This window comes from Zeus faber, assembly GCF_960531495.2.
Source record: "Zeus faber genome assembly, chromosome: 15".
NCBI lineage: Eukaryota > Metazoa > Chordata > Actinopteri > Zeiformes > Zeidae > Zeus > Zeus faber.
Genome location: NC_137194.1, coordinates 27,517,150 through 27,531,965, shown reverse-complemented (window position 1 = coordinate 27,531,965; position 14,816 = coordinate 27,517,150). Strand labels below are relative to the sequence as shown.

The window sequence follows — 14,816 nt, the reverse complement described above, 5'->3', positions numbered from 1 at the left end:
CAGAACCTTTTAAAAGTCTGTAAAAAAGGTCACAGATGTGTCAGACAGACTTTGCAACACAGGGGAGGATTCATTTGGGGTTGTGTCAATAGCACATACACTTTGACCCAACACTTTGTTATGGGGTCAGTTTTGTGGCGCATTGTGTGTTATGTTGAGTGTGATTTTTACAATTCAATTTTTTCGATTTTGTTGCTTTGTATATATTTAATTTGTGAATACATGTTATGCTCCTGTTGTTTGTGTGTTTGGCTGTATACTGTGTGTGTGTGTGTGTGTGTGTGTGTGTGTGTGTGTGTGTGTGTGTGAGAGAGAGAGAGAGAGAGCGCGAGAGTTCCTTCTGCACATTAACGCTTGACAATAACGTTATTTTATACTGGGTTAGAGGCTTGACATTGCCGGAGATATCGCATGAAATGTTGCAACTTGCGGAGTGTGGAATCTGCCCGCTGCAAAGTCAGTTTATTTGCATACAAACGAGAGGAATCCGGTGATCGGGGGCAACACGCGCTGTTGCCCCCTCGGACTGCGAGCGGGGTGACCAGATAAGGAGCGACTGCATTGATGCAGTAAACAGTAGTTTATGCAGTAAATGCATAAACCCTGCAAGTTGCAGTCATTTTACATGCATGTAAAAAAAAGTATGCAATTAAACACAAGGTCCACCTGTTAACCTCTGCAAACAAAATGAAGCCTGCGCGACCACAGACCCCAAAGTTGATTGGGGACATATGTTCGAACTTATGACGCAGCCTGGAGAAAAATATCCTTAAATTACAATCACGTTCAGTTGATCGTTTATTTGTGTCAGCTTTGGAGATGGTGTTTCGTTTATTCTCACCAGAATATGTCGTTTCAAAGTCGGTGCGGCACGAGGTTTTTACATCGAGGAACAAAACTTGATCCACCAGAAGGAAAATAAGACACGGAGCCGCTTCCTGATCAATACCAAGGCACCAAGATGATAAATAGACAGTGCGGGGCCCGAACGAGGCTCCGCCGCTTGCAGGTCCGCAAACAGTCCTTCCTGTCAAGAAGGGGGGCGGCGTTCTGGGGGCGGGGCTTGGGAGTGGGTATTTAAAAGCATAGCTAACGGTAAAACGCCACTGCTGCGAGACAGGGGCTGCGTTTTGGCGGCTGCTTCCAGTTTTTGTTTTTCTTCTGTGACTATTGTTGAACATTTTTTTAAATATTTATTTAGTTTAACTAAGGGACATTTTTTATGATGTGTGCCACTACTATAATAGCACTTTTCTGTTTTTTTACTGCCCAAGGAATAGCCCATGAAATTGTAAGTTTTGGACGCTGTATTATTATTATTATTATTATTATTATTATTGGGTAGTAGTAGTAGTAGTAGTAGTAGTAATAGCAATATAGTTGTAGGCTTTTATAACTATTTATTATTATTTGTTTTCATAGTTTTTTTATCTTCTGATCTTTTTATAGGAAATGAACTGTCATGAAAACTACGGTATGTTCGGTTCCTGTACAATGCTTTCAAAAGTACAATTAACAAAACGACATGCGTTCCCCCATCTTTCAAATGAATGGTCAAATACAAGTATGGCACACGTTATTATAGCAATAATTATTATACTAGCAATAATAATTTATGGAAAATTAAACACCATATTTTATTAAGTAGCCACTCGTGCCATTAAGAGCGAAGCACAGACAAACAATTGACCTAATAAATCCAGGTTCCAACATAAATACATCTCAGAATCTAACAATTGTGTGTATGCTGGGAGTAGACCATTGGAGTAGTCATCTCTTTAAGTTGTGTGTCGTGATCAAGATAGAACACGCGTTCGTTGTTTCAGACTTTCCACCCGTTGCGCGGACCGCGTCCCCCAGCTTCCTGGCTGATCTCAGCGTGGAGCTGGTGTTGCTGGACGGAAAAAACATGCTCAACCTAAGTTGGGCTGTCAATGTGGACGGTAGGTTCCATGTCCACAGTTGTATGTATTCATATATTTATGCAGGGCTATAGTGCCGTATACGGAGAATGTAATATTAAAACGGCGGTGGCTTCACTGTCCTATACAGTATGTCAAGCTGGTAGGTGACCATATTGTAAATTGCTGTAAATACTTAAAATTTGATTAATTAGCAAATCAATGAGTTACCACCACGGCAACATTATAAGTTACAATAAATATACTGTGTAATTGGGCTGGTATGCCTTTGCATGCGAGAATAAATAAGTTATGCAGTTATGTCATATCAACCACCTTACCTTTCTTTCCCTCTTGGCAGCCAGCATCGAGTACCTGACGGGAACTCGGATTGTCACGGATGATGAGCAATACCACTGTGAATACCAACCAGCTTTGGCCCATGCAAACCTCACTGGGTTCAAACAGGTATTCCAGTATAATTTTATATTTACAATCAGTTTATGGTTTTGGAGAGAAGCTAACAGTAAATGCCCAGAGTAATATAGTACTTTAATACTAGAATACATTCTAGTAACCCTTCAGATCAGCAACACACCGCAGGCCCCGTCTAGGGGAATCATGGAAGGAGATAAGATGCCAAAAGAACTATAAGCTTCATAAATGAAATACGTTTTTTTGTTTTTTTTTAACGCAATGCATAAGGCAAATTACACACATTTTAGTATTTGTAGTATTTTTAGAGCTTATAGAGCTTATTGTGCATAATCACTGGGTGTCATGACATTTCACTGCATATATTTATGACCGTATGCATATGTATGTGACAAATAATCTCTTGAATCTTGAAATTGAGAGGAATAGTGGAAAAAAAGAGACTCGTTAAAGTTTAAGTTTAAACCAACCAAATTGTGTTATGATACGTGAGATTATCAGCTATCCTGAGTATTACATAAAAAAATGTTTAGGCTGATGTTTCTTTCACCAGAAAGTTAGAACCACATGGACCTACTATGTTATATTATGAAAATAGAAGGCTTTGAAAATTCAATAGTAGATTGATTTGTAACTGTCAACGTTAGAGCATCAGAATGAACCTGATGTCTTATAATGAGAAGTCCCATTTCAGCACATGCTTTATTATTTTATTATCATTCCAACCCCAGTTGTGGTTCCATCAGCTGGTCAACGTGTTCCCAGGCCACACCACCATCCAGGCTGCAAACCTGCCCCTCCCCCCGCTAGGCAGCGGCCCCTCCTACAAGTTTGTCACAATTTATGTGACTCCACAATGTCAGTTTTAATCATATGCTGATATAACCTTCCTGTTACAGTCAGATCTGTATGATTTTGTACTTTTTGTTCACATATATACAGTATATGGTTTGTTTTCATTTGGAGTGTCTTATGGCATCATGACATCCTCCACACTAGTGACACTAGTGACACTGAAAGAACATTAAAGTAGTTGATCCACTTCAGAATGAGTGATAAAGAAAGAACAAATATCTTTACCGATCTTTATACATTTTTTAAAGTTTTTTTTTATTGTTTTTTTTGTTTCATTTTAGTTTTATATGTATTTTTATCAACAGGTTTATTATTTATCAACAGGTTTATTGTATATAGTAAGTAAGATTTAAAAAAAAAAAAATATATATATATATATATATATATATTTTTTTTTTGTAATCTTACTTTATTGTTGACTTTTTATTGTATATTATTTTCACATTTCTTCCATCCTGTAGTTCCATGTTTATTGTGTATTACCATTTTTATTTATGCCTTTCCAAAAAACGTTTTTTTCATGTATTCAATATTTTTTAATTCAGGAGGTTAAACTTAATATTTGAAACAAAGAACTAACTGTGTGTTTGTGGTTTCATATATACAGTTACAGACCCTAACATTGTAAGTACGACTAAAGGAAAGCTGATGGAAAGTCCTAAAAAGTCAGCCAGCCTTCTGGTGGTCAGTTTGGGAGGACTGGCTGGGTTGGTGGTGCTCACCTCCTGTTTCATATTATGTAAGTAGAACCCTTTTTACAGGCTCCACTCAATAAAGTACAGATATTTGCATACAATATTCCATTGTTAAGTATTTTTTTAACCTTCTCTGCAGCTAAGGTTTTCAGGCCAGGCTTTGCTGATTGGTTGGGCTTCACCCGGCTCCCTGTGTCTCCCGCGGTCCACGTGTCCGTCCTCCTGGTTTACCCCGCTGAGGACCCGGTCTTCCAGAGGGCTGTGGTGGCCCTGGCCGAGTTCCTCCATTGGCACGGCGGCTGCAGCGTGGCTGTTGACTTCTGGCAGCAGGGGAAGATCGCTGAGCTGGGGCCGATACGATGGCTCGCAGAACAGAGCAAGACTGCAGAGAGAGTCATCGTCATCTGCCCACAGGTGGAAATACTTAATACACTATAACCTTATGTACTCATCAATGGGGAAAAAAAGGTTAAGGAGGCATTGAATTGTATACAAACCTTTAACAAAATTTGATTATATTTATTATTGTTATAATATTGTTATGATATTATTTATAATTGTTGTTAACGAGCCAAATACACAATGGCATTGATAGTGAATATTGAAATATGTGACCCACCACATACTTTAGGGTCATTTGGTGTATCATTTTTCATATCATTAGAAAGTGGAGAGTCTGACCAGTCACACTGGTCAGATCAAGGTCCGCGATCTGATTCAGAGTTTCTTCCACCCGCTTCGTGTAATCCATAACAATACAGAGAAGAAAGTTTCTTGATGTAAACTTTGAGAGAACCAACTGAGAACCGAACACCCCCGTGCTGCGCTTTAACCGTCTGTTTACGGAAGTGACGTAGGTGCATGGCGTGAAGGGTTCTTCTTCGCCGTTTCACAACAGTGGGTCCGTTTGTATAAAAGTAGTATGATTTAAAGGTTAAATTCTATCAAAACGGTTTCACATTGTGACTTCACATCACATGGAATATGGATGAATGATCTTCACCTGGTCGTTTTAAAGGAAACAATCGATCTGCGTCGTTCAGCGCTATTTAGCGTCTCGGTAAGTGAACTGTGTTTCCCCATTTAATCTAACGGGAATATTAAACTCCAGGGTTTAAAATTTTTCTACTATCTATAAATCAAACTCTGTTTTGAAAATTCGGTGAGAGCTAAAAAAAACACAAAGGATTATGAATCTGGAAAATCACATTTTCCTCCAAGAAAGGTTTTTTCAACTTATTTGGCTGCTCCTGGCAATTTTAGAAATGCGCAAGATGGCGGCCAATCACCAACCTCAACGGACTTCATCACGTAAACAAGCTTCTTCCGTTGTAACAACGGACATATCGTCGGTCTCCTCTGGTGGTTCTTGAAAATATTCAGTTTCATCGCCATATTCAGGTTGAAATCCGCTGTTTGAATTGTTCTCCAAATCCGGGATGATATCAGATTTAGTAGTGCTGTCGTTCTCAGCGTCGCTGTCGGAGAACTGACTATCATCGCAGAAAATTAAGTCCAGTACGCGCTGCTTACACTGACTTGGATCTATCACACTGGTCAGATTAAGGTCGATATGATTTCGATCTTCCTCCACCCACTTCTCTCAATCCATAACAACAAGGAGACAAAAGTTTTCACAGACAAGTGAAACCGGATCCTCTTCTTGTTTACGGAAGTGACATCAATGACGTCAGGATTTTTTCTTCCATGGTAGACGTTGGTACATGCCCCCTCCACAATGATGTCTCCGTGTGTGTGTAAAAGTAGTACGATTGAAAGGTTGAACTCTAGCAAAACGGTTCCACATTGTGACTTCACATCACATGGAATATGTATGAATGATCTTCACCTGGACGCTCGCTTTAAAGGAAACGTTCGATCGTCGTTGTTCAGCGCTATTTCGCGTCTCGGTAAGTGAACTGTGTTTCCCCATGTAATCTAATGGGAATATTTAACTTTACCATTTAACATGTTTCTACTATTTATAAATCAAACTCTGGTTTGAAAATATGATGAGAGATCAAAAAAACCACAAAGGAACACATCTGGAAAAATCGAATTTTCCTTTAAGAAAGGTTTTATTAATTTATTTGGCTGCTGCTGCCGATTTTAGAAATGCGCGAGACAACAGGTTTTGCTGCAGTGGGTCACAAATGATGTTGAATTGAATTATTCTCCTCTGATGACCTTAAAAATGTACTGCAAAAACAGTGCCCACTTGGTTTACATGTTAACTGAGATTGAATTGTTGTTTCGAGTTAAAATCAGTATTCTATTCCTCTCTTCTCTTCTAACAGTGATTGTCATTCTCCTTTTTCATATCAAGCTCCCTCCATTTAATACACATTAGGCCACAGACTCCATTTGACACAGTTTGTCTCTGGGATCTCAATCTGAGAAGATCTTTATTGTTACGTAGTTTTGATTTTATGTCTTATTTAGTCATTTCATTGAACCAGGATAAAATGGTCATTATTGTCCCTTCTCTAACAGTGCTAACTTGTTGTAAATTAAATAATGGTGAATGGTGAATTAATTATTAATTATTTTGATGGGCATTGGCCACCCCCTGAAGCCTCTTAAAGGAACTCTGGGGGTCCCCAGACCCCACGTTGAGACCCACTGTATTCCAATATATGATATTATATTTCAGCCCAGAAGCTATCCGCCCAGGCATGGGTTCCTCGGACCCTCCATCCCTGCCACAGCCAATGAACTTTACCCTCTGGTTCTCAACATGGTGGCGGGCCACGCCAAGAGCCCCAGCGAGATGGCTAAGTTCTGGACACTGCAACTCGGTGAGTGCCGTAATGGATACCGTAGAAGGCTTCCTGTGGAACTAATGGCCTGCAAGAAATTCTGCTTAATGAAGGACTTGGAGAAGCTGTGTAGGAGTCTCCATTATAAAAGGAAGGATTCAAAGATGACATGCAGAATCAGGCTTGGAGCTGAGAAAGTTTACATCAAGAAGAGCAGAGAGAACCTCAGAGAGGCCTTGGGGCAGCTCACAAGACATCAGTCTAGCACAACAGAGCTACAGCAGGTACATTCTGTAATTACTGTTTAAAAATGTTGCACATGATTCATTAAACATGTTACAGTAGATTAGTTTTTTTCCTCATAAAGTTACTAAATAAATAAAGGGTCATTTTAAGAATGCAGGTAGAATGAAGATATGCTGCATAGAATATCTGAATGGTTGTCAGGAGCCCAGGATCAGATTGGTTGTATACCTGTTGCTTGGTCTAACAAGTAACAGGTAAAACCCCCATCACCACACACACTCAGGAGAGAAGTCCTTGTCATGACACATGTCCATCTGCTCCTGGGCTTATTCCACGTAGCCCACTCTACAATAAATTGTGTGTCAACAACCCTCTGTGTCTGTCTTTGTGCCGGAGGTCCCTGAAAACGCCACTTGGGTTGAGGGTGTTTGCGAACCTGCCACAGCTGTAATTTGCTATAAAACGTATAGCAAATTACAGCGATCGCAGTTCACATGATAGCATTGCAGTCTAGTGATGAAATAATTAAGATGTGTATTCGGGGCAGCTCCAACATGGCGCCATTTGAGTTTCATCCAGATCGCCGGTTCAGTATTGTGGAAGAAGTTTGATCAACAATCTCAACCTCACTAAGATGGCGGCACACACAGATGTATGCTGCAATGGAGAAATCCTTGGACGCATGTGCAAAAATTGACAGAGTACACAGATCACATGACAGAAATAGTCACAATTGGACTTTAACCAAAGGAATATCAGATACAAAATCTTAGCCATATGAAGTTACAAAGTGAGAGGTATCATTTTACCCGAAGACAATCGGGTAAAGACAAAGCGCAGCAATAAATACGCTTCTTAGGACAACTTATATCCACCAGAGTAAGTTCTACAAAATAAAAACCCAATAACATCACTGTCAGAATTTATAGACATACCAGAGATATCAATGTATACAATCTTTTCTGAATTATAATTTCTCGTAACAATAACCATAAGCAATTACATAATACAAGGAACATGTATTTATTGTTTCTGTGTTTTGAAATATTTCATTATGTTTGTGGGTTCTCATAGAAGCCCAAATTCCAAGGCAAAAATAAACGATGGGCAGAACGCGCTGCTTTAGAGGTCAGCCACTCTCTCTCTCACAAAACAAACAAAACAAAACACTAAAATACTTTAGAAGACCTCTGAACAAAAACTCTGAAAATTCTGGAAAAAACTCTTTACGCAAGGACTACAAAAAACGCAGACAGAAGTTGCTGCAAAATCTCTGACAACATTTAATCCAGATGAAGTTCCTTTAAATATACCTGTTGATACTCCACACATCTCGCTGTTAAGAGGCTCATTTCATCAGGGTGATATACAGTTTGGAGACTCCAGGAACAAGCATTGTGCAGCTATCAGTTTGACAGCAGTACTTAAGCACAAGACCCAAAAGGTTTTGACATGGACAGCCAGTGACCAAGATGATGTTTTAATAGAAGTGACTAACTTTATCAGGGCATGAAACTGACTGGTAGAATAAAAGACAATGTTCGAGGAAGAGGTTATATTGCAATATTAGAATGGCCAAGGCAACATACCTTCTGTAAGACAACGTTTGCATTAACTAATTGCAGTGACTGGCTGTATTGGTGTTGAAAATTATGACTTCACATTACGGAAAAATAAGTAATATGTAATAAGAAATACATCGGTCATGAGTGTGCACCTTTGTATTAGTGCATTTGTATGTGTGATTGAGAAAATTCTGGGTGTGTATATGTGTGTGTGTGTCCCATACATAATATGGAGCCATTCAGAGATCACTGGTAAATAATGATGCATGCTTATTAACAATTACTGGCAACACACGTGCAATTATTAAGCAGGGATCATGTTATACAGTTGTAGATTCACACGCACGCAGCACAGTTGGACATTTGCAGTATGACACCCAGCAGCTTTGTAGCTTAGTCAACAATATTGACTCTGTTTACAGGCATTTCTGTTATACTGCAAATTCATTCAGTAAAAGGCCAACCACTATTTAAAATCACTAGACTAAAAGCACAGAATATTGACATAAAACGACACCAGCCAGTGAATGAATACTATACAGCATCCAGTAGCAAAGAAATCTGCCGAATACAACCAATACCCTCCACATACTGTATTTCAAAGGCCAACATGATAAGTCTCAATCTGGGCTATAAATGTTGACGATAGAATTAACCATATAACAAATTTTAATTTATCTGATGTTATTGTAGTACAAGCTATAAATTCCTTCCTTTAACAACGGCTCAACAAAAACAACGTGCGTGCAAATTGCGTGAAACTGAATATCATTCATTCCAAATAATAGCTGTCACATACTTAAAACAATTAGCTATTGTTAGTGATGGCAACTGCTCCTTTAGAATGTTATCATTTACAATGAGTGTAAATAAAAACAATCACAAAATTATTAGACTTGCTGTTGATAGACACATGGAGGAAAACCCCTCCACCCACAATAATCTCAGACAATGAGAACCCTTATGTTGAATGTTATTTGCAAGTGTCACAGATTAAATGTCTTTCAGTTTGGGCTTGAGAAGTGGAAATACAGGCAACAGCAAATCTACTTGGTGTAGATATTTTACATCAAAACGACGATTACATAAGAAGGCAGCAATTTACTTAAAACATATCAATGAATGTCATCATGAAGTGGTTACATGTGAGAAAGCTAGAGAATCGGAAGACTGCACATATGTGTGACAAACCAAAAAAAGTTGGAAACTCTTCAATCCATTATGTAGTCTCATGTCCTCAACCCTTGTCCAAGAAAAAAAAAGCAGAAAAAAATGCAAACAAAATTAAATACATTGTTCCCTGAACAATTTAAACAAAACAATAGCACAGGTCAAGAATATGTGTGTACATCACTACCAACATTTAATACAGATAAAGTGCCTTAAAACATACCTGTTGATACTCATCACATGTTGATGTAAAGAGGAGCACATTACTGATACAAAACAACACCAGCCAGTGAGTAAACACTGTACAGCATACAGTAGCAACAAAATCTGCCAAAGACAATCATAAACCCCATGGATTTCAAAGAAATCATGATTATCATGTCAGCCATAATCATGCAGCCCTAATTCAGAATGATAACCGCCGTTAATTGGGGCGTACAAAACCCACCCACAGCTGCAAACACGCCTGACCATAGCATTACACTGTAACCAGGCTGGAAAAAATGAACTCCTCTAGTCACAAAACACCGGAACAGAGAGCTAACGGTGCCGACGGCTCACTTAATAGCCAGACACTCCTTCTCGAGCGTACTGTACCTCGTTTCCCGTTCGGAGAGCTTCTGTGTTGTACATCGGAGATCTGATGTACAGCACCGGTCGCTCGGCCCCCTTCACCTGCAGGGACAACACTGCCCCCAGCCCTCTGTCCGGTACGTCAGTCTGCAGGCAGAAAGGGAGGAAAAAGTTAGGTGTAAACAGCACTGGCTTCCCACAGAAACCACTGCTTCTGTGAAGCCAGTGCTTTCCACTGATTTTACTTTCTCAAACCCCTGCTGGCACGTCGCCGTCCACTGGACCCGATCTGACTCACCCTTTTGAGTTAAATCAGACAAAGGGCTGGTAAGCGCTGAAAAGTCGGCTCCAAACCTCCTGTAGCAGCCAGCCGGCCCCAAGAGCCGCTCGGACTGGTCGCGACCACTGCGGTTTTATCCTACTGGGGTCGGACCAGTCCTCCTCACAAGTGGTACCCCAGATACCATACCTCCCTCTGCCCAACCTCACACCACCGCCCACCTCAGGGACTTGAGCACTGCGCCCACATGCTGCATGTGCCACCCTCAGGTGTCACTGCGAATAATTACGTCATCTAAGTTGGCTGTGGCGTATGCTACATGCGGATGCAGTCCATGAGTCTCTGAAAGGTGGCTGGGGCACCGAACATGTTAGGCCCACGGCCTCCCAGCGCCACTAGAGGCTGCCCTTGCCCCATCTGCAGCTCCCTACTCAAGCCCAATTGCACACACCTGGGATCAATAACCTGCACAGTATTTAGCCCCAGCTTCCTAGCCACTCCTTGCCAGACCGTCAACTAGCTTTCCCCGAGTTGTATCGCTATTGGCTCCCTTCCCAGTTCCTAGTTTATGTCTCGTTGTCTCGCCTTCCCCTTACCCGCTTGTCTCCTCTCGTCGACCCAGTCTGTCTCTGCAAGTCCAGCCAGCCCGGTCTACCTGCCTGTCTCCGCTCGTCGACCAAGGCTCTCCGTCCATCTCCATCCAGCCTGGTTCCCCGTCTCTCCACCCGGATCCTGGACCCCATCTCCTGGTCATCATCATCCCGGCCCTGCCCTGCTCCATCCCCACCCGACCGGGTCCCCCCGGGCGGCTCCACCGTCCCGGCTGATAAACATTTTTCCTTGGACTCTGTAGACAAACACTACCTCACTCTATTCACATTCACATGCCACTTTAATTCACATGCCACTTTAATGCACATATCTGTATATACATAGGCATATCCCTCTATCTATTCCATTTTATTTCATTTTATTTTTTTTGTATTTTATTCTATATATTTTTATTTTATTCTATAAGTATTCAACTTACTGTATTACGTTTTAGGAGTCAGTCGGTCTATTAGAAATATTTTTTTTATTTTTATTTTTTCCTAGGACATATTGTGTGCTATCACCGGGTGCGTTGCATTACATTTCACTGCATATATGTATGAAAGTATGTATGTGACAAATAAAAAATCTTGAATCTTGAACAAGGGAATCTTAACAGGAGCCCGTGGTTAAATCCAGTGTCGTAAAAAATTGAGCGGTGCCTAACCGATGAAGGAGTCGACCCAGGGCATTGGGTATATGTCGAATTTCAACACCGCGTTCACCTTTGGGTAGTCTACACAGAACCAGACCGACCCATTGGGCTCACCTACCAGCAAGATGGGACTGCACCAGTCACTTGTAGACTCCTGTCACCCCCAGGTCCAGCATGGCCTGTAATTCTGCCTGCACAACTTTGTGATTATGTTCGGGCAGGCGGTACGGCCAGGAGCCAACTTTTTTTTTATGAATGATGGTCTATGAGGGACGTACGGCCTGGCAGGGGGGAGAAGACATTAGAGAACTGCTGGTGTAACGCGGCTACGTCTGCGCTCTGGCCCGCAGAGATGGTTACTGGACAGGGCCTGCGTGGGATGGCTCGTTTTAGGAACCTCTAGCCCCAACTCCTCCCCCTCGATCACCATGGTGGCCAAAGATACAGACTCCCTCTCCCTCGACTCCTTAAGGAGATTAATGTGGTAAATCGAAGTAGCCCCACCCCTGTGTGACCACTCAACCCCATAATCAATGTCGCCAACCCGCCGCGTGACCAATGTCGCCAGGCCCTTGCCTTGGGAGCAACACTCACACCTTGTCTCTTGTGCAAATTGTCTGAGTCGGGCCCCTCTGTTATATAAGTGGCGCTGACGTTCCTGAGCCCAGAGCAGATTATCCCGCGCACCAGCGCGGGTAGTTTTGCTCGCAGGTCCATTACATACTAAGCCTTGTTCTTACTTGTGCTAGGCCCTTCCTCCTAGTTTTCTTTAATTAGGTCTAGCACCCAGAAGGGTCTCCTGCTGAAGAAGGGTTCAAAGGGAGAAAATCTTGTGGAGGCCTGGGCCTCCTGCACCGCAAACAACACAGGGTCCAGCCACTTGTCCAAATTACAGCTTTCACCGTGAACAAACTTACGAACCATTTTCTTCAGCGTGTTATTGAACCTCTCCACCAGGCTGTTGGTCTGGGGGTGGTACACACTGGTCCGAATTGAGCAGACGCCCAACGACTTTCGGCAGTGTATCTGACATAAAGGAAGTACCCTGGTCAGTCAGGATTTCCTTCAGAATCCCGACTTGGGAGATGATCTGAAACAGTGCCTGCACCCCACTTTTGGCTGTAATACTGCGCAATGGCAACACCTCGGGGTATCGGGTGCCATTGACTGGGGCATCTGCCCAAATGCCCGGCCAAAAGAAGCCATTATCCGCTGCAGTGTTTTCTCTTGTCCGAGTTGACTGGCCAGCGGTTTATGGTAAGCCGCCTGGAAAAGAGTTTCACGGCGGTTTTTCGAAACCATTTCCTCTCCTGTCTGAGTGTCATGGCAGCTTTTCGGTACCAATAACTGGGTTATTTCCGCTCCTGTCTGAGTATCAAGGCTCACTCGATATAACCTGCTTCTAATCACCAAGGGCGGCGATCATCTGCTCCAGTGGGGACGGTGAGCTGCCTTCCGCGTTGCTTCCCTCAATAGTCCCTGTTCAGGTGCCACTTGTGGACAGCTCTGTCCACAGACACAGGTACAGGGAAGGAGATGGAGACTTTCTGGCTGGGTTTTTGTTATAACCAAGTAATCAAACAAAAAGGCTCGCTGGCCGAACGGGAACATCAATTATTGAACAGAGTTCTTCGTGTGCATTAGGGTCTGACTCCCGATCTGGTCCGGAGACTCTCAGACCCTGCACCACGCGATCCTCACTGCAAGACAAACAACACATAAGAAAACTCTCCTAGCCGACCAATCAGCAGGCTGATCGGCCGAGTCGGAACAGCTGCGCCGGTGTGGGACAAAGCCCGCGCTGTAACCCGCAAACCCCGGCTTAACCACGTCCCCTTGTCTGCCCCATTATACTCAGATTTTTTTTTTTCGGGCTAAAAGTATCTGGAACACGACAACCGCAGTACGCACAGACATGGTTGAGGTCTTGTTTGAAAAGGGACATTTCAGACGTCGAGTTGTTCGAGTTTGATCATTATGAATGTACAATTAAAACAGAAATGAGTGAAAAAAACGTAAAAAAAAAAAAAAAAAGTCCAAGTTTCGTCTCTTGGAAGTCATTTACATCCAGCCATTTGCGCCCTGTGGACTGCATAGCATTGGGCACACGAAGACAGACAACTTGAGCCGATGCTGCATTTAAAGGAAACTCAGAAAACTGTAACTAGTGCTGGCTTTCACAAAACCTGAAAACTATAATCAGAAGGCCACAGAAGGTGTTGTTTCACACATGTGCCCATGGTATAGATCTATGTTGCAAAATTGAAGGTGTAAACTTGAATTCACCTCACCTTATGTTGAGCTGCGCGGTAACAGGCGGAAAAATTTAATAATCCACCCAATGAGTAATTTGGCCAAGCGCCGCATTCCGCCAGAACTGCTTACGCTAATATTTGAAATTATTAATTGGATGGATGATTACAACTTTTGGCCGTCTACTACTGCGCAGCGGCAACATAGGGTGAGGTAAATTAAAGTTTACATTACACGGAGTTAAGACGCCCGTTCATCGTTCCCGACGTTCATATTCAGGTCGGACGCTGGAAATTTGTCGGCCATGACAAAATCGGGTCAAAATCAGGCTGAATTTGTGTGGTCTGATCCCGGCATTATGGAAACACGGAAATGCTTAATATTATATTTTTTGTCAGCATTTCCACCGTGCACAACCGATACTCTTGCAGTGTGTACACAACGCATAATTTTCAAGTTATTAAGTTTCAAGTAATATTATTATTATTATTATTATTATTATTATTATTATTATTATTATTATTTTAATTGCTGTGAAATTTGATAATCTGATAGTGAATGTTGGACATAAAGCCAACGGGATTTTTCCATTGGATTTTGGATTATTGTAATTACTCGGGACACACAGCCATCTTGTTGGACGAAACGTGTAAGTACCATAAACTTTTTTTTGTTTATTTTTTTTTGAAATAATCCAAAATCCAATGGAAAAATCCCACTCACTGTCTTTCTGTCGAGGGGAGCAGGGTGACACTGGCTCCTGGGTTGGCCTACAAAAAGACGTCATCACTGCGCAGTTCGAGGGAAAACATGGGTAACGGCGCGTCAAGAGCCTTGG

The 14,816-nt window shown here is 42.0% G+C and overlaps 1 protein-coding gene across 1 annotated transcript; it reads left to right on the top strand.

Moving 5' to 3' along the window:
* The first annotated feature begins 1,178 nt into the window (after window positions 1–1,178).
* Window positions 1,179–7,182, top strand: il17rb (interleukin 17 receptor B). The gene is made up of 8 exons (XM_080014851.1): window positions 1,179–1,291; window positions 1,450–1,474; window positions 1,827–1,943; window positions 2,263–2,369; window positions 3,068–3,194; window positions 3,799–3,930; window positions 4,026–4,300; window positions 6,540–7,182. The coding sequence occupies exons 1-8, from the start codon at window positions 1,223–1,225 to the stop codon at window positions 6,951–6,953; spliced, it is 1,266 nt and encodes a 421-aa protein (XP_079870977.1). The 5' UTR covers window positions 1,179–1,222; the 3' UTR covers window positions 6,954–7,182.
* The last annotated feature ends 7,634 nt before the right edge of the window (window positions 7,183–14,816 follow it).